The following is an 18,946-nucleotide window of genomic DNA, read 5'->3' as shown; positions in this document are numbered from 1 at the left end:
AGCTAAGAAAAGTTCCAAAATTACTGCCTCAGTTAGTACTAAGCTTTCCAACATGCTGACTGACAATTAAGTGTGGGTCAAAGGTCAAAAAGAAGACTTACAAAGTGTGAAATCCAGAGTGCTCAGTTCCAGTTGAGTGAATGAATCATTTGAAGAAAAAGCCCAGCTTTAGTTATGACTGATAAGGAGACTACAAATCTTCTTGTTCCATAACTATACATTACACACTTCTTCCGAGGAAAATTTGAGTTATATCTAAATGAATCTCTGAAAAGCTGGCATGCTTGAGAACTACAGTTTTTATGTATCAAGCAATACTATACAGAATACATTTATGGGCTACTAGGCTAGGTTTTTACTCCATTTAGTAATTGACATTCTCAATACTCCCAAAATTGAGCTTCAACAAGATGTTGCTAATATGAAGTATTCATTCAAAAGTACATGAGTGATCCTTGACATTTGAATCCCCTATTCTTTCTGCATGGTCATAAGGCATACTTCATGATGTATAAAGAAAATGTGTAGAAACTTATCAATACAGAAATTAACATTGAGAGACTGAGAGATTGATTTACAGTAGCCAATAATTGGCTTTGCAGGATTCTATGATGCATTCAACTTATGTTGCAGTAACATTCCCTCCATTATGACTTCCTGTCCTATTTTATAGTTTCAAGTACAGATGATCTTCCCCTTTGACCTTTTACTTTTCCATAGCAGTTTGTTGCCTCTCCTGATTGTCTGAATTTCCTACTGCCCTCACCTGAAATTAAATTGTTCCTAAATTATATAAATTCCAAGAAGACAAGCTAGGTAGCCCATTCAAGGTTCCTAAAAGAAATCACATTTGTAGAGAAAATACACTTAACTCTGAGAAAGTTGGAAAGATACATTTTATACATTTGGAAAATTGGTAATATACATTTTACATTTCTCTGTAAAATAAGAAAACATAGAACTTCACCAGTAGGCTTGGGAAGGAATGATTGTATCAAGGAAAGAAAACAGCATGCTTCAAGGTATGTTCAAAGAGAAGTGATGATTAGTTTGACTCAAGAACCGATTATGTGTAAGAAAGTACATGTCTCAAGAGCAGTGCTGAGAAATGTTTACATATTGGGGATAATGCATATACATTATGACCTTTTTGTTAAACTCTGCTGATTTGGACACAGTTAATACTATAGATAGTTCTCTATTAATAGCTGTGGCTTTGGGCTATGCAGTAACCTGATATATACATTCTTAGATCATTTCTTTCTTTTAAAATGTGCCAGTCATGTGTAGACTGGGCTTTGAATCCCAACAAGAATAAAGAATTCAGAAACATAGCATGTAAGAACTGCAAAGGACTTTGGTGATCAAGTCACTTGGACTTTATTCAAAGGAAACAGAAAATTAATTTTAAAAAAAATTTTTGGGACAGTAGCATCATACAATATGTGTAAGACTGATTGGGACTGAGAGAGACAACAGGCAAGAAGAGAAGTTAAGAAGCAACTATAATCCAAACAAGAGGTGATATAGACCTATACTACTAAGATGGTGGTGGGAATAGGAAGAAGAGGGCTTCCTTCTAGCTAGAAGGAGGGGGAAAAAAGTATTTGTTAAATAAATATTCTATCCACAATTCACCTGGGTGTTTTAGTGAACTGAAATCTCAATGAATTAAAAGTGTGATAATTAAAAGTTATTCTATATAGAACTGTATCAAGAAAGCTAGAGTATACAGAAATTATGATTTAAAACTGAGAGCTTCCACTGCTCACATCATTTCTGAAATAGTGTGGTTGGTTCTTGGAGCCACATATTAGAAAGAATATTGGATAACCTGCAGAGTACCCAGAGAAAGGATAATGACAATGATGGTGAAGGACCTCAAGATGATATTCTATGTTAGACATCTTGCCAAGGATTGGTTTAATAGAACCTTATTAAGGCATTAGAAGAATTCCTTCTAAAGCAAAAGAAGTAAGTCTTTGAAGGACTATCACAGGTAAAAGAATTAGATTTATTCTACTTAGATGCAGAGGGTAGAATGAGAAGCATAAACAAAATCCCTAAGAAACAAATTTAAGTTTAATATTCATTAGGAATTTACTATTGGTATTATCCATAAAGTGGATTGCATGACCACAGGAAAAAATAGGATCTCTCTTGTTGCAGGTCTTCAAAGCAGGTGTGGATGACCACAAGGCAGTCACATGGCAGAGGGGATTCGTGTTCACATGTAAGTTAGACCAGTGGTATCCACTTCAAACAAATTTGGGGCTACTGAATCATACAGAAGGATCCCTATGATTGCACATTGACTGAAATAAAACAAAATAATATTGTATTTTTCCTTATTTACTAAATATTTCCCAATTACATTTTAATCTGATTCCTGTCAAATTCGGGAAAGTTAGGGGCCTTGTACCACCCATGTGCTGCATGTTTGACACCTCTGGGCTAGCAATGACATATTAGAGGATTCCTGTGGTTTCTTCCAACCCTATGAGTGTGTAATTTGGTAACATTTATTTCACAGATAACTTTTAAGCATCATATCCTTTACCAACCATCAAGCAGAGTATAGGATATAATCATCAAAACTAAACTCTAAGCTAAGGGCATTGTCCTTCATATCTGTTTCATGATTTTAAAAGTGTATATACACTGTGTACTATGCTTTATTATCTTTTGATTTATTTATATTACAAGACTCTGTTAAACTTCTGAACAAAAAAAAAAAAAAAACAAAGCCTAGATGTGATAAAAATGTGTTTCACTATAATGAAAATGTATTGATTTGCTTTAATGTGCATTAACTACATAAGCCAGCATGACTTGTTAGAAAGAAAGGTGAATTTGAGTAAAGAGACAAATTCAAATTCTGCCATCAATATATTACTAGCTCTATAACATGGACAAGTAAATTTACAGCTCAGAGTCTCAGTTTACTCATCTGCAAATTCAGGATAATATTACTTATGACACCTAACTATAAGCACTATTGCACATATCAAATGAGATATACTTAAAATGTTATATATAATTCAACTATTGTTACAAAGCTAAATGAAGATCCTGATTAAAAAAAACTCAAGGTCAGGAATTAGTTTTGTCTTTTTATTCAGATTAGACCAACTAATGCAGACCAAAATACTGTCAAAATATTACTTACTGATGTTTCAGAAAAGAGGCCTTAATGTTGCTGCAACAGAGCTAATGAAAGAAAGAAAATGTTTAATAATATACAAAGAATTACAAGTAAGAAACTCTGAAAAAATGGGCTCTTAACCTTTCTGTTCTTGAACTCTACATTCACTAAAAAGTCTTCCTCAAATGATAAATCTTTTAAATACTTGAGAAGTTGCTATGACTTTATTGAATGAGTGAAAAGGAAATTTTTTCTCTGCAGATACCTGAGTCTTGGGTGCCAAACTAAAAAACAGGTGATGGACACAAAGTCTGAAATGGAGGATCAAATGGCATTTGCTTAGTACAGATCTGTCCCAAAGTAGTCATTTAATACTTATTCCTTTCTCCTCCATCTTGAAGGAGACACCAAAAAGGTTGAGACCTGAATTTGAAGGAAAAATGGAGAGATTGTGGGCTAAGAATAGGAAAGGATTATTATAACCTGATTTGCATATGACTAGATATTTATTTTACAAATCCTATGAAATCCTCATTAAAATTCTTGTCCTAGCAATGGTTAAAATGCAAGACCATTGATGTGTTGACCTTTTCTGTCTTTTCCACAGCTCAGAGCTCAATGAACAAGTCAGGAGCACACACTGTGACTGAATTTGTCATCTTGGGTTTCTCTGGTAGCTGGGATATATGAATCTTACTCTTTTCTCTTTTTCTCATAATTTATATCCTGACCATGATGGGGAATGGGGGCATCATGTGTGTAGTAAGATGGGAACAGAGTCTCCACACACCCATGTATATTCTCTTAGGGAATTTCGCCTTTCTGGAATTCTGGTATGTAAATTCCACTGTGCCCAGAATTTTAAGAAACCTTCTCTCAGAAACCAAAAACCATCTCTTTTGCTGGCTGCTTCCTCCAGTTCTATTTTCTCCTTCCTAGGTACAACTGAAATCTATTTCTTGTGTATCATGGCTTACAATCGTTATCTTGCCGCCCACTATACTACCCAACCATCATGACCCTACAGCACTGTTGCTCTTTAACGTCTGTATGTTAGGTACTGGGCTTCACAGGCTTTTTTCTCTCTACTATCCAGCTCTCTCAGCTATCATTCTGTGGTTCCAATATCATTGACCATATTATTTGTGACAGGGATGCTCTAATGAGTCTATCATGTGTCCCTGCTCCTGCCACTGAAATTATGTTCTATATTCTAAGTACCTTCATGATCTTTTTCCCCATACTCTATCAGGGGTTCTCAAACTACGGCCTGCGGGTCAGATGCGGCCAGCTGAGGATGTTTATGTGGCCCACCAGGTTATAGCAAATGGGCTGAGGGGTGGAGACAGAGTGTGAGGTTTTGTTTTTACTGTAGTCCGGCCCTCCCACAGTCTGAGGGACAGTGAACTGGCCCCTATTTAAAAAGTTTGAGGACCACTGCCGGTCTATATCCTTGGCTCTTACATCCTCTTGCTAAGAACTGTACTACAAGAACCTTCAGCTGCTGACAGGAGTAAGGCTTTCTCCACATGTGGATCCCATCTAGCCATAGTCTGCCTCTTTTTTGAAAGCCTTATGATCATGTATGTGACCCCAAAATCTGAAAATTCAGGGGAAGGACAAAAGATCATAAGCTTATTGTGTTTAGTGGCGACACCATGTTTAAACACTCTGATCTATAGTCTTCAAAACAAGGAGATGAAGGCTACCCTGAGAAAATTCATGGGAATTGCTGTGTACGTGAATTTTATATGTGGTTCTGTGCTCTAATAACAAGCAATTCAATTCAACAAACAATGATTAAGTGCTTGCCTTCAGCAAAACAATGGAAGGAACATAAAGATGAATGAAGGAACATTAAGTATATTCTTATATATACTCATATACTCAATATATATATCTCATATATCTCAGAAAGATGCCTTATCTTTTCATGCCTTGCCTTCATTATCTTAGAATAGCTGAACCTCAGTAGCAGTAAGTAATAAGAAAAAAGCAATTACCTGAAAACACTGGTGATTATGTAAATTTCAAACTGGTATTGCTATTTTTGTACTATGTGGGATCATCCCATTCTGTTTTGCTATTGACTGCTGGAAATAGATTCGTTTTGGTAGAATCCACTCTATTTGTGACTGAAGCCATTCACAGAGGCAATATGAAGATAAAATAAAAAATTAACTAGAAAAAATATAAACCAAGGCTTTGATCTAATAGAACTCCAAATTTACTCCTTTGACTGATTTGTTTAGAACTGTTCTTATAAACTTCTTAGTGAATATCAACTTCATCATCAACAAGAGAACATTTCCGTGTGCAAAGAATAAAAAGACTTTTTTTAAAGAAACCATGAATTTCTTTAGAGAAAAATTTAATGGTTTATTTTTTCTTAAGTGACTATCAATGACCATGATTCAGCTTAGAGACAAAAGGAAATTTTTACACATACACTACTCATTTGAATCCAAAAAAGTTGTTGTTGAGTCATTTCAGTCATGTTTCACTCTTTCATGACTCCATTTGGGAGTTTCTTGGAAAAGATTCTGAAGTGTCATTTCCTTCTCCATCTCATTTTACAGATCAGCAAACTGAGGCAAACCTAGTTAAGTGACTTGCCCAAGGTCATACACCTAGTAAGTCCTAAAGACTTCGCGACTTCAGATTTAGACTTCACTCCTCTGTGACACCTATGAAATCAAATTTAAAACAAAATAATCTGTGCCATCAAGCACTCTATATTTTACTGAGGCAACGAACATGTAATCAGATAATGAAATACAAGAGAATCCATCAAACTATACAAAATAATTTCAAGAGAGAAAAAGCCTTCATAACTGAGGCAATCAGAAAAGGCACTAGAATTCTGTCTTGAAGTTATGACATTCAAGAGACAGAATTGAGGATGTAGTATTTCCCAGATGTGATAGAACACTTGTTCAGTGAGTGTTGATGGCCCCTCTCTGTGCATCTGGTATGAGAGATTTTCATGAAGGATGCTGTCTCCCTTTTTCACTGGGTGTGCTTGAAGTTGTTTAGCATTCTGCATTTATACCTTAGAAAACTGACAAATAAATACAGGGATGTGTTTATTGTTCTATTGATTTCTAGTTTTTAAAAGGAGATGGTAAAAATGTAAATCATACAAATTAAATTTAATTAATTAAATTTAAGAGTGTATCATAAATAATTTTTTTCTTCAGAGACCTTTTAGATAACATTTACCAGCACACTGTTGCTAACAAAGCAACTATTCTCTGTTCTTATTTTTGAATTCTTCTAATGCAAGCAACAGTAAGCTGAGGAAATAAAAGATATCCTTCAATTGTTTGGGAAACCAAGAAATAACTTTTTATTTTTATGTATCAGCAATCTCATCAACATGGAGAGAACATTCCAAGTCCTCTCATTTTATGTAGTTCTTATCAATATCAGCTTATGCATCTGTCATAAACAAGCTACAGAACATGCTGGTGGCCTTCCTCTCAGTCTTTGAATTCTGAATGGATTTATTTTGAAAAGTTTCAGTAAGAAAAGTATTTAGTAAGTAATATAATGTTGAATCTCTGTATTATAACTACAGTAACAAAAACTAAAATTACACTCCAACAAAGATGAAACCAGACCAGTGGAATAGATAAAGAAATGTACCTTCTTCCTTTTCTTAGAAAGATTAGGAACTATAAGAAATGGAAAATGTTAAATTTTATTGTATTAATAGGTTACACATCTCTTCTTTGTGATAAATGAATTCTCATTAGATAGGTAAGGGAACAGGATTTTGGGAAATTACTGTGATGGAAAAATAAAAGATACAGAAATTCATAGTGAAGTTATTACATAATGTTTCCAAATAATTCTGAAATTCTTTAAGAATATTAAAACAAAATTTCAAACATCATCTCCAAATACAACTTTCTCTTATGTATTATTTTCACCAAATGGGGAACCTTCTTTTTCCAATCAAACTTTTTTTTAATTTAATGATATAAATTTGCAGAAATTAAGCTAAATAAAAGGATTCTTTCACAGATATAGCGCATCAGAAGGAAGATTATGGGAGGCAAATATTTCAACAGGGGGTAGAAAGACCCATGAATAAAATTCCTCATTCCCAGAGAATATCATTTCTCAATAAACTACTCTCTACCCTTTTAAACTAATGGGTATTCTCCTGAGATGTGTCTAGACATATTCCCAAACTTTTTTTACTTCAAGGTAACTAGCTATGCCCAGGAACCAATTTACTGTGAATGAGGTGTTAATTTAGATGGAACACTTAAAGCAGCAACTAAAGATTATTGCAAACACACCTGCTCACTGGAGAAATCATTTATGTGAAAAACAAATTCTGAAACATGGCAATCTAAATCCCTTTGCCATCTCTATCCTTTTCAAAGTCCCTTCATCAGGGATCAAACTTCAATAGTTTCCAATTATTGAATGATGACTAGAAATGTCATATACCATGCATCTAATAATTTTATCTATTCAACTAGTAAGGAAAGTGATACTAGGAAGATGATTCAGGTTTTTCTGAGACTTCTTCAATTCAGCCTATATATACCAACCTCCAAGTAAAGGAATGGTCATCATCATGTTCTGCTTTCCTCTGTGCACTAACTACTACAAGTAATCCAAAATACCCTGATCCTGTACAATCCCTTCTGTACTCTGCCAGAGCTATAGTTAATGCTATTGACAGTATAGAGCTTTGTATTATGTTGGGTAAAAAGAATAGACTCCTCAGCCCAGATTTCATATGAAAAAATATCTAATTTGAATGGGGAAGTCCAAATTCAAGGTTTCTCTTCTCAGCATTCTGAATGAATATTTGATGAAGAGACCATGGTGGGTCAACTAGTTTTTCTTCATACCTATACATCACATAATTTTTCCTCAGAAAATTGAATTGAATCACATGAAAAATAGTCCCCTGTATTCTGAAGCATAGCATATAAGAAGTGAAAAAGACCTTGCAGATCAAGTCCTTTGGACTTTATTCAATAAAATTAGCTGATCTTTAGGCATTAAAGACGTTTGAGTGATAGAGTCACACCGCTTCTGTAGGACTGGTTATTGCTGGGAAAGGCTAACAATAAAAACACAAATTTAAAAGCAATTATACTAGTCCAAATAAGAAGTAATGAAGCCTGAACTACAATGATGGTGATAGAAATGAAGAGATTAGAAGTTATAATAAAAAATATATTTAAAAGAATGCAACAAAAATATTCCATTCACAAATAATGTTTGTTGTCCGTTCATGTCCTACTCTTCATGACTCTATTCCACTGGTTCTAATATTAGGATCAAACAAATAGTGCATAATAATTCCTTTGTTTTGTCCTTGATTTGCTAAAATGTGAGGGGATGGGAAAGGGATGTTTGGTGGGGCAGGAACTGGTATTGGTTGAGATTTCTATTCTAATATAGAGAAATAGTTTAGACTTAGAATGCCTGGATCCCAATAAAGCATCTGGCATTGTCTTTCATCATTCCTTTCTGGACAAAACTATGAAATATATGTCTAATTAGGTATATTTAGAAATATTTGAATAACCAGAAACTAGTCATAAAGTCTCAAAGAAAACTCTGTTGGAGTATACCTGGAATATGACTTTTTCCCTATGCTGTTCTACATTTTTATTAATGATCTGAATAAATTTCCATTCAATTAACTCAAAAAATGTTTATTAAATACCCACTATGTGCATACAAAGAAAAATTTTAATTGTCTTTCATTTCATTGTTGCTTATATTCATCTAAAAGAACAAATATAAAGAGATAAATATAAGTTATGAATAAAATAACATGGCATAATCTTATGAAGGAGAGAACATTAGCACCCTGGGAAATAAGAAAAACTTTTGTATAAAAGACGGCATCTGAATCGTGCCTTAAACAATTATGTTATGACTTCCAAGGGGCAGATGTGAAAAGGAATTCCAGAGGCGAAGCACTTAACTTGTGCAAATATTCCATTCTGCTGGTTTCATTCTTTACTAACTTCCACTAACTCCCAGTAACGTGTATCTATGTCTTCTCATTCTTTCCAGTTCTTATCCATATCAAACCATGAATCTTCCGTAATGAATCCATGGCACATATTGAAGGCCTTCCTCTCTGGTCTTCAATATTTAATAAGTTCACTTTGTAAGGTTTTAGTAACATACAAAATAGTGGTTACAATAATGGAAATTAAAAAAACATTAAAATAAAATGAACATTTATTTCATTATTGACCTTGGATCTAGAGAAAAGATAAGAACTTGCAGACTGGGAACCACAGTTGCTATTCTCCAGCTACCTTCATGCCCTATTATCTTGCCAGTCATCCAGTTCCTGTCCCAGGACTTTGTGAGATCTCTCCATAACTACCCCAACTCAGACACATTAGACTGCCTGCTGCTCTCCAACCATCCTCCTATCATGCTGCTGGCCACACCCCATCCATTTCCATTTTCAGCTCTGGAAAACAATAATGAAATCAGTATCCAGAATCACATGGCCAATAAGATGGAAGACTATACATTTTCTCCAGTCCTTATCAACTCTCCAAAAAAAAAAAAAAAAAAAAAAAAAAAAGCTTGAGAAGAATTATGAACCAGAAGTAGAGCAATTACAGCTGATTGCATAGGACCAAAAAGTAAGAAGCCCAATAAGATTACAACTTTATGAATTGACATTTGAGAATGCTAGTCTCAATATAATCACTCAGCACCTATCTCCCACCAATATACACACTCTGATAACATACAAATAGACCTAGAGGCATGTGCTTTGCAACCCTCTCCTTCAGTCTCAGAATTATGCCCCTGCCTTCCCCATACTTCTTTTATTAGAAGATGTTGACACTGATTCTGCCCAGGCACATACAATTTTGGGGAAGGTTACTAGAGTGGATAAACCCAAATTATCAGGCAATCTAGCCAGAATACTCACCCAAACTTCCCCAACTCCATGCTGATTCAATCAGAAAACTAAAAGTCTGAAATCTATATGCTCTAGTATTTCTTTAAGGTCCAGGTTTTCTTCTCAGAGAAGCTTAATTTTCTTTTTCACTGAGTCACTAATTAAGGGCCAGAGTTCCAAGGCAGAGCAGAAAGAGAGCCCCTTATGTAGTAAAGGGAAGGGGGAATAACCCCAATTTTCCCTGGACAATGTTAGTTTTATTGTAATGCTTAGCACATAATCAATACATAGATAGATAGATAGATAGACAGACAGACAGACAGACAGATAGATAGATAGATAATGTCAACTCATTGAATGGAATCTTGGCTATGTTTTTTGCCTTTTTGTATACCCAGGACTTTGTGTAGTTTCTGAATGAGAAAGAGAGGCTGGTATCACTGGTCATACCTCTTTCATCAACCTGAGGGTTTCATTTTGACTCCAGATCCCCCAATATGAGCTCAATAACAGTTTTTTCCTCCTGACCAGTTAACAGAAAAAGAGATAAATGACTCCTGAAGGGTCTTTGGTATGCATTATTTGTGTTGTTTTAGTAGCCAATTAAAAGGCACACAGAAAATGGCCCTGAGAATCTTCTTTGAATTGGGAAAAAGAGACTTTTCATTATACATAATCTTGTCATTCCAGAGGTAAGTTTGTCATTAGGCAGAGCACAGTACCCAAGCATCCTCTGAAAATGGACTCCCATTGCCTAATTTCCATTATGCTCAGTACATGGAAGATGCTTAATAAGTGCTTATTGATTGATTTTAGGGACTTTCCCAAATGTCAGTGGGAGGATTCAAAAAATAGCTCTTCTAGACTCCAGGTCAAGTACTTTAACTACTATGTACTACTAATTGGGAAAAATAAGTATTCATCAAAATTAAAATTGAATGACACAAACTAAATAGCTGGTATTCATTATACTTTGAAAAAATCAAATCAAAAATGTCAATTGAATGATTGCAGTTATGTAAAATTAGCCTTCTTAGGAAGGAAGAAGAAGTGTATATACAACAAATGAAGATCATATACTCATTTCCCAGCAGAGAAGAGAAATTTCCTCAGTGAAAAATTATCCTCACACAAAGGAAATGAGGTAGCTACTTTGATCTTGGTCTCATTAATCAGACCCCAGAGAGAAAGAAACCTATCTAAAATCTTGTGAAATGCAGGAGAAGGAGACTGAATAATAGAAATAGGAGAGCTATGTATCATAGGAACCTGGCTAGTAATGATAATTGCTGATAGGAAACATAAATTGGATCAGATATACACAGCTCAAATCACTACAAGAGAATAGGTTCCCAGAATTGACAGGTAAGGGAAAAGTCAAATGAAATACAAATAATTTGGGGGAGGTCCTATGCCCCTCTTTTCCTCTATATTCACCAAACCATTTCCAGATTAGAATGCTTGAGAAAGAGCTCCTTGTAACTTATTCCTCCTTGCCCAGTTCTTGGCTCTGGCATTTACCATCTCTATAACCTCAAAGCAACTCACGTAACTTCTCTGGGCCTCAGTTCTTTATTTATAAGATCCTAGAATTGAACTACATGGCCCCTGAAATCTCTCTCTATTCTAAATTTATGATACTATGATCACTTGGGTAGGCCAGCAAGTTAGTAGTGCAAAAGATAGAATTTTGAATTGGGAATAAGAAAGTCCCTGTGTTCTAATTTAGCCTCAGCATTGTGATCTGAAGGCAAGTCATTTAACTTCTCTTTCTCTTCTCATTCACCCCCATCTATAACTGGGGAGAATAAATAATAGCATCTACCTTCTATGTTTGTTAAGAGGATAAAGAGATAATTTTGAAAAGTGCTTTGAAAACCTTAAAGCATCATGTAAATTCTAACTATTATTATTGGCATTATAGCTATTAAAAGAAGGTTTGTATTATAACCAGTACAAATCACTGCTTTTATGTATGTTCTGCTATTGTACAATGAGGATGTTTCTTCTTGTTTCAATTGCTCACTCTTTATTCTTCTAGAGAGAACCAAAGGAAGCCAGGGGTTCTCTTCTATCTAAGAATGAAAATACCTTAGGAGGATTTGAATCTGCTTTTATTGTGCCTAAGTGCTGAAGAAGAAACATTCCTAGTGGCTGGGTGTTAATGACTGGATGTTATGCATTGGATCTCAAAGATGCACCTCCATGGATTCAACAAGTGGTTCTAAGTGTTTAACTATTCCAATCAAGGAGATGGGAAAAGTTGGAGTCTTTTGATTGTTCCCATCAAATAGTTTGGAACCAACTACTAGAATTCAGAAGATGAATTTCCTCAGCTCATTGTTTCTACTCCTCTCTTCTTATTTTTATCTTCACCATAAGTGGGCCAAATATAATTAAATTTGCTTGTGAATGAAATTCATATACAATTAAAATTTAGGATTGAAACTATCAATATTCGTTTAGTTCAGTTATCTAAGTTTCCCTTCCAGCTCTAATTTTCTGTGATTCTATCATAATGATGTCAGAGGACAAGATAATCAGACTTACAAGCTCCATTTAGGGGCAAGAAGGCTATTTCTCTTCCTGGATCCTGGGGTTGACAGTCCTATGATGACCCTTCACTAATTGAAGAGGCAGGTACCCCAATACATTTTTAATATAATGTTATGCTAAAACAGTCCTAGAAAAGGTTTCTTTCTTCACCTGGAAATGTTCTATTAGCATACTAATTCTCTCTTTCTCTCTCTCTCTGTCTCTGTCTCTGTCTCTGTGTGTATGTGTGTGTGTGCATATGTCTCACACAAACGCAGAGAGAGAGAGAGACAGAGACAGAGAGAGAGATAGGGAGAGAGAGAGAGAGAGAGAGAGAGAGCACAAGCATACACACACCTTTGCAAAGATGGAGGACTAAGGGTACCAAAATCATATAGAATGTCATTTTTGTTTAATATGTTGGTAGTGTTGCCAACTGAGTTATTTTTCCTTTTTTTATTTGTCTCTGGGAGGTATAAAGATGTAGATGAAGAAATGAAAATGTTATAGAAAAATGCATTAATAAAATTTTGTTTAAAAAAATTCTCTGTCTTTTTACTGGGCCTCTTATTCCCAGTCCTTCTTTAGAATATAGAGGAGCCAAAGGAGGGAGTCAGAGAGGTTAACCACCAAAGAATTAAAAAGGGATGTTTGTAATATTTTCACCTTTTTGGGGTTTTTTTGTTTGTTTGTTTCTCATGGATATTTTTTTCCTCTTGGCCTGATTTTTTTTTGCACAATATGACAATTTGTTTAAAAGAATTGTAAATATTTAAATCTATATCAAATTGCTTACTGTCTTGGGGAGGGGGAAGATGAGGGAGGAAGGGAGAAAATTTTAGAGCACAAAGTTTTACAAAATGAATATTGAAAACTATCATTACATGTATCTGGAAAAAATAAAATACCATTAAAAAATAAAGCTAGCTAAGAAAAGCAAAAAACAAAAAAAAAAGATGTTGGTGCAATGTCTCCAGACAAGGAAACAACCTGGGGGTCTCATAAAATGAGCCAGGAAGCTGACATCTTTGTTCTGTAAACTCATATGTTTCCATGCTTAAATAATTATATTCAATAATGAATGTTATGATGTGCCAACTATATGCATGGCCTTGCATATAAATGTATAACAGAGACTGAATTGATCTTCAATGACTGCCCCAGCAGAGCTCTGGTACTCTTAAGAAGGAGCCAATTCATCTCTATTTCTTGGCTTCTCTGACTTCAAGTCTCAGCTTAAACTACTTTATTCAAAAAGCCTTTCCCAGTCTTCCTTAATCTTAATACTTTCCCTCTGAGATTACCTCTAATTTTCCATATGTATATGTATATGTATATATATATATATGTATACATGTATACATATATATATAATTTGCACAGAGTTATTTGTATTTTGTATTCCCTGTGAGATTATGAATTCCTTGAGAAAAGGGACTGTTGTATTTTTTCTCCATTTCTTTGTGTCCCTCTATCCCTTAGCAAAATGCCCATATAATGGGTATTTAATAAATGCTTATTGACTTTGAACTCCACCAGAAATGATAAAATTTACATCGTTCCTATTCTAAGAAACCTTACATCCTACTAGAGTAGCTTATGTTTTACTGGTTTCCCAATAAAGTTCATTTTGAAAACTTCCTACCCTGGGTTAATTTATCTAATTGGAAAAAGAACTTGTTCACATTTAAACTGGCATAATTGGGGAAGATAACAGCTCTTGGGATCTAATCGTGGACTTAAAGAACTGTCTCAGTTCCCTGAATAAAGAAAGTGGGAAAGGTGAGAGATGGAAAAGTGAAATTTCTTTACTATATGCTTTTATATCTTGGTCTCTGAAGGACCTTGCAAGAGTAGCAAAACAGGTATTTTATCCCCATTAGATAGTTAAGGAAAATAACTCAGAGATAAAAATAACTCAGAATCACAAAAACTATTTATTTTTCTAACTGAGACTTAGGGAAGCATAGTGTTCTTTCTTTACCTGATTCTTATCTTGAAAAGTTCTTTTTCTACATTTTAATACGGTACTAGGTTAAATGCATATGTCTAATTTCTAAGATAATTGAATGACATTTTTTGGAAATTAGAATTCATTAGTAAAGCCCCATTATTTAAATAAAACTTCATATTTACATATGCTTTATAATTCATTTTTCTCACAGTCCTATGAAGTAATGAAGCATAGCTATTTTTATTTTCATTTTGCAAAAGAGAAAACTGACTTAAACCCACATCATTCAACTTTAGGTTCAAAGCCCATTCCACTAACATAATACTACCTATTTAAACACAGTATCTTCTCTGCATGTTATGCAGACTTGAATTAAATCTATTTGAATTTTTTCCACTACTATGAAAATCATATCAACTGAGTCATGTACTCTTCTCATTGAAAAAAAGACTAATATTTAACAATTTCAAAAGTATACTCATCTTGAAAATACTATTCTTCTGTATTTGCTCCAGATTGAAACAATTACAAAATAGCCCAACTCTTCATCTCTACAAATTTTATGGAGGACAAAAGGATGAATTTTGGTAAGTGAGCATGTTATACAAAACATTCTGTTATTTTACCTCAGGATTTTTTTTTCCTTTTCTGAGGCTGGGGTTAAGTGACTTGCCCAGGGTCACACAGCTAGGAAGTGTTAAGTGTCTGAGACCAGATTTGAACTCTGGTCCTCACAAGTTCAAGGCTGGTGCCCTATCCACTGCGCCACCTAGCTGCCCCTTACCTCAGGATTAATGTAAGATAAAACAATATGTTTTATTGCTTTGTTGTAAACAATATTAAATACCACAAACAACTAAATTTGCTTTTATGATTATATTGGAATAAATTAAGTTTGAACATATAAAATGTCTGAAATAACTTAACCGCCATTGTCTCTGATATCCAAACAATTTTCTTTTCCCTTTTTTGGAGGTCTTCAAGTAGAGTCTGACTGATTAGTTGCTAGGTAGGTTATAGTGGAGATTCCTTTTTTGCATGGATTTTACTAGTTGCATACTGAAGTCTCTTCCAACTCTCAAATTTGTGATTCTGTGATAACATTCAGTATTGTACACCCATATTTTATATGTTTGTAATTGATATGTATTTTGTCCCATGAGTTCTGATTTCTGTCTTTCCATTATTTAATGAAAATTTTTCTTGGATATTTTATACTGTACTTCTCACTCTTCCAGATTTGGTCATTTCTATTTTTGTAACCTTCATGGAGGCTGGGAGCAAGTCTTAGCTAAGGTGTGTTCGTGTATGTATGTGTGTGTGTGTGTGTGTGTGTGTGTGTGTGTGTGTATAAATAAATATATATATATAATACATATATATATATATAAAACACATATATATATATATATATATTCCTCAATGCTATAGTGCTTTGCACACTGTAGATTCTTAATAAATGTTTGATTAATGAATGGTAAGTATATTCATATAGATTTTGGAATGTCCATGTTTCTGACATAGGCAAATGTGACCTACTTTTTTTAGCTTATTCTAAAAAAAATCTTATTTCTCCTCTTTCATTATTTAAGTAAAATAAGACTGACGGTATATGGGGTGTTCAGAAAGATTAGCACCTCTGGTGTGAGGGCTTGCCAAGCCCTTTTAAGAATGCCCATCTTCACTCAATTCTCACCTGTAGCTCCAAGAAACTAGCTGGCACAGAGGCTAAACCCAGTAAATTATCTCAACAGATGGCCTAAACTATGCTGAAGGTAGCTGACAGGCCTTAAACCTGTCAGTAGTTAAATGGATGTTTTCCCCAAGCATTGGGATGAAAACAATCTATTCCAACAGCCATGAAGGCAGCTAAAGCAGATACTGTGGAATGCTTAGTTTGGTCCAACATCAAACGCACCAAGATCGTTCACCGTGTTCTAGGCCATGACCTAGAATTCTGACTTTTGTCCTGACATTGGACTTTAATAATTCTGGAAGAGAAAGTGAGACATATAATTTGGCACAACTCTGCCTCACTTAAATCCAATTCACACATTGATCTTCTTCAAAAATGAAGGACTAACAACAAAATAGGAATGAATGTCTTAAGAAAAATGAAAAGATATGTGATTAGTTTTAATAGCTGAAACAAGAGTTGCAATATAGTTATCTCTAGTTTTAACAAAATATCATATATAGATTCATCTGAAGGTGGTAACATTGATGTTTTTCCTTCATATTCAAATGTAGTGCTCTCTGTTGGTAATACTGCCTACAAATATCAGGAAAAACAAACAGCATTGTGATTTCAACTTCAAGATCTGTCTTGTTTCAAACTAAAAGAAATTTGACACATTATTAAGGAATTAAATTTGACACATTTATAAGGAATATTGACACTAAAGAACAAATCTATTAAGATTTAAAGAAATAGGAGTCATAAAGAATGAAACAGTTTTTGTTTCAAAATAATGCCCCCACAGTATACTAAGCACTGAAGCAAGTTCTCTGAGATAGAAAGTGAGCAGATAGAACTGTTTCATTAGATGAAGGCACAAGTATTTTCTTCTGCACTGAAGCTTCATTCAGTCAGAATATTTAAACAGCAGAAACAGTAATAAAAGGACTAGTGTTATTGAGAATAGCTCTTATCAAGATGTGAGTATAGATTATTTCCATGCAAAATAAACAATTAAGACTCTTGAGGCAGCATGACCATAAAAGAGTGCTGGATTTGGGGATCAAAAGACCTGGATTTGAATACCTGCTAAGCAACCTATTACTCATCTATCCTTGGACAAGTCACTTAAACCCCTACTTCATTCCCCAGTTTCCTTAGTTGAAAAATAAGATCATTGCACAAGATAACTTCAAAAGTCTTAGATTCCTGTGTATATGTTCTTCTATATGCGCACAAAATGTGTTCTGCTAGTGCACCTACCCTTGTGTAAAGACAGCCAAGAGGTGAGTATTGTATGTGTCCCCCCAAAATTCAGGTACAAGTGGCACTATTTGGGAATAAATCTGGATTGATATCTGTTTGCCTTCAGATTAAGCAGAAACCTATTTAATTCTGATGCTATTCCCTCCACTAGGGCATGTCCCATAAGTGCTAAGCACAGGACATCTAGTTTCAGAATGGACCATTGTGCTTTCCCATGAAATTTAAACTTTCTTCTTAGTTTTCTTACTTGGAAACAAGATAGTGTGTGTCATTTTTATCTGTCTTTTCTACAGTTTTGGAACCTAACAGGTCAATTACACACACTGTGACTGAGTTTGTCCTCCTGGGTTTTTCTGGTCACAGGGAAATGCAGAATCTCCTCTTCTCCCTGATCTCAGTGGTTTACATCCTGACTTTGTTGGGAAATGGAGCCATTGTCTCTGCAGTCAAATGGGACAAGCAACTCCACACACCCATGTACATCCTCTTGGGGAACTTTGCTTTCCTTGAAATATGGTATGTTTCTTCTACTGTTCCCAACATGTTGGCCAACATTCTATCTGAGACCAAGACCATCTCTTTCTCTGGATGCTTCTTCCAGTTCTACTTCTTTTTCTCCCTGGGTACTACTGAGTGTTTCTTCCTATCAGTCATGGCATATGATCGGTACCTAGCCATTTGCAGACCACTACATTACCCCACCATCATGACAGGGAAGTTCTGTGTCACCCTGATAGCTGCCTGTTGGGTGAGTGGATTTCTTTGTTATCCAGTTCCCATTATTCTTATATCTCAGCTGCCCTTCTGTGGCCCTAACATCATCGATCACTTTGTCTGTGACCCAGGCCCATTATTTGCACTCATCTGTGTCCCTGCTCCTGGTATTAAGCTCATCTGCTACACTTTTAACTCCATGATTATTTTTGGACCCTTCCTCTTCATCCTTGGATCCTACACCCTGGTCCTCCGAGCTGTGCTACATGTTCCCTCTGGTGCTGGACGACGTAAAGCCTTCTCCACATGTGGATCCCATCTGGTGGTCGTGTCTTTGTTCTATGGCACCCTCATGGTAATGTATGTAAGCCCAACATCTGGGAATCCAGCTGGAATGCAGAAGATTGTCACACTGGTGTACTCAGTAATAACTCCACTCTTAAACCCTCTAATCTACAGTCTACGCAACAAGGACATGAAAAATGCCCTGAGGAAAGTCCTAGAAAGATTAAAATTTAACCAGATTTCATGAGAGTCATTTGAAAGGTAAGATGACTATTATATTACTCTTTGACTCTGCTTCAATACTTTGAAGGAACTAAAATCTCATAATTCATCTACTATTACAGATCACAACCCACTCATGTCTTTTCATCTTATGTGATTTTTTTTTATCTCATGCTTCCACAGTCTCAATAGAGATTTAAAAAAAAAAAAAAAGGAAAAGTCCCTATATGTGTA

General features: G+C 35.0%; 1 protein-coding gene and 1 pseudogene across 1 annotated transcript; both read left to right on the top strand.

Moving 5' to 3' along the window:
- Nucleotides 1-3,763: 3,763 nt before the first annotated feature.
- LOC141552758 (olfactory receptor 11H4-like) lies at nt 3,764-16,310 on the top strand (annotated as a pseudogene).
- A 96-nt stretch (nt 16,311-16,406) lies between these two features.
- LOC141552757 (olfactory receptor 11H6-like) lies at nt 16,407-18,737 on the top strand. The gene is made up of 2 exons (XM_074284761.1): nt 16,407-16,488; nt 17,785-18,737. Exons 1-2 carry the CDS (start codon nt 16,407-16,409, stop codon nt 18,735-18,737), a joined length of 1,035 nt encoding a protein of 344 aa, XP_074140862.1.
- The last annotated feature ends 209 nt before the right edge of the window (nt 18,738-18,946 follow it).

This window comes from Sminthopsis crassicaudata, chromosome 2 (assembly GCF_048593235.1).
Source record: "Sminthopsis crassicaudata isolate SCR6 chromosome 2, ASM4859323v1, whole genome shotgun sequence".
Taxonomy (NCBI): Eukaryota; Metazoa; Chordata; class Mammalia; order Dasyuromorphia; family Dasyuridae; genus Sminthopsis; species Sminthopsis crassicaudata.
This window is presented reverse-complemented; position numbering and strand designations above follow the sequence as displayed.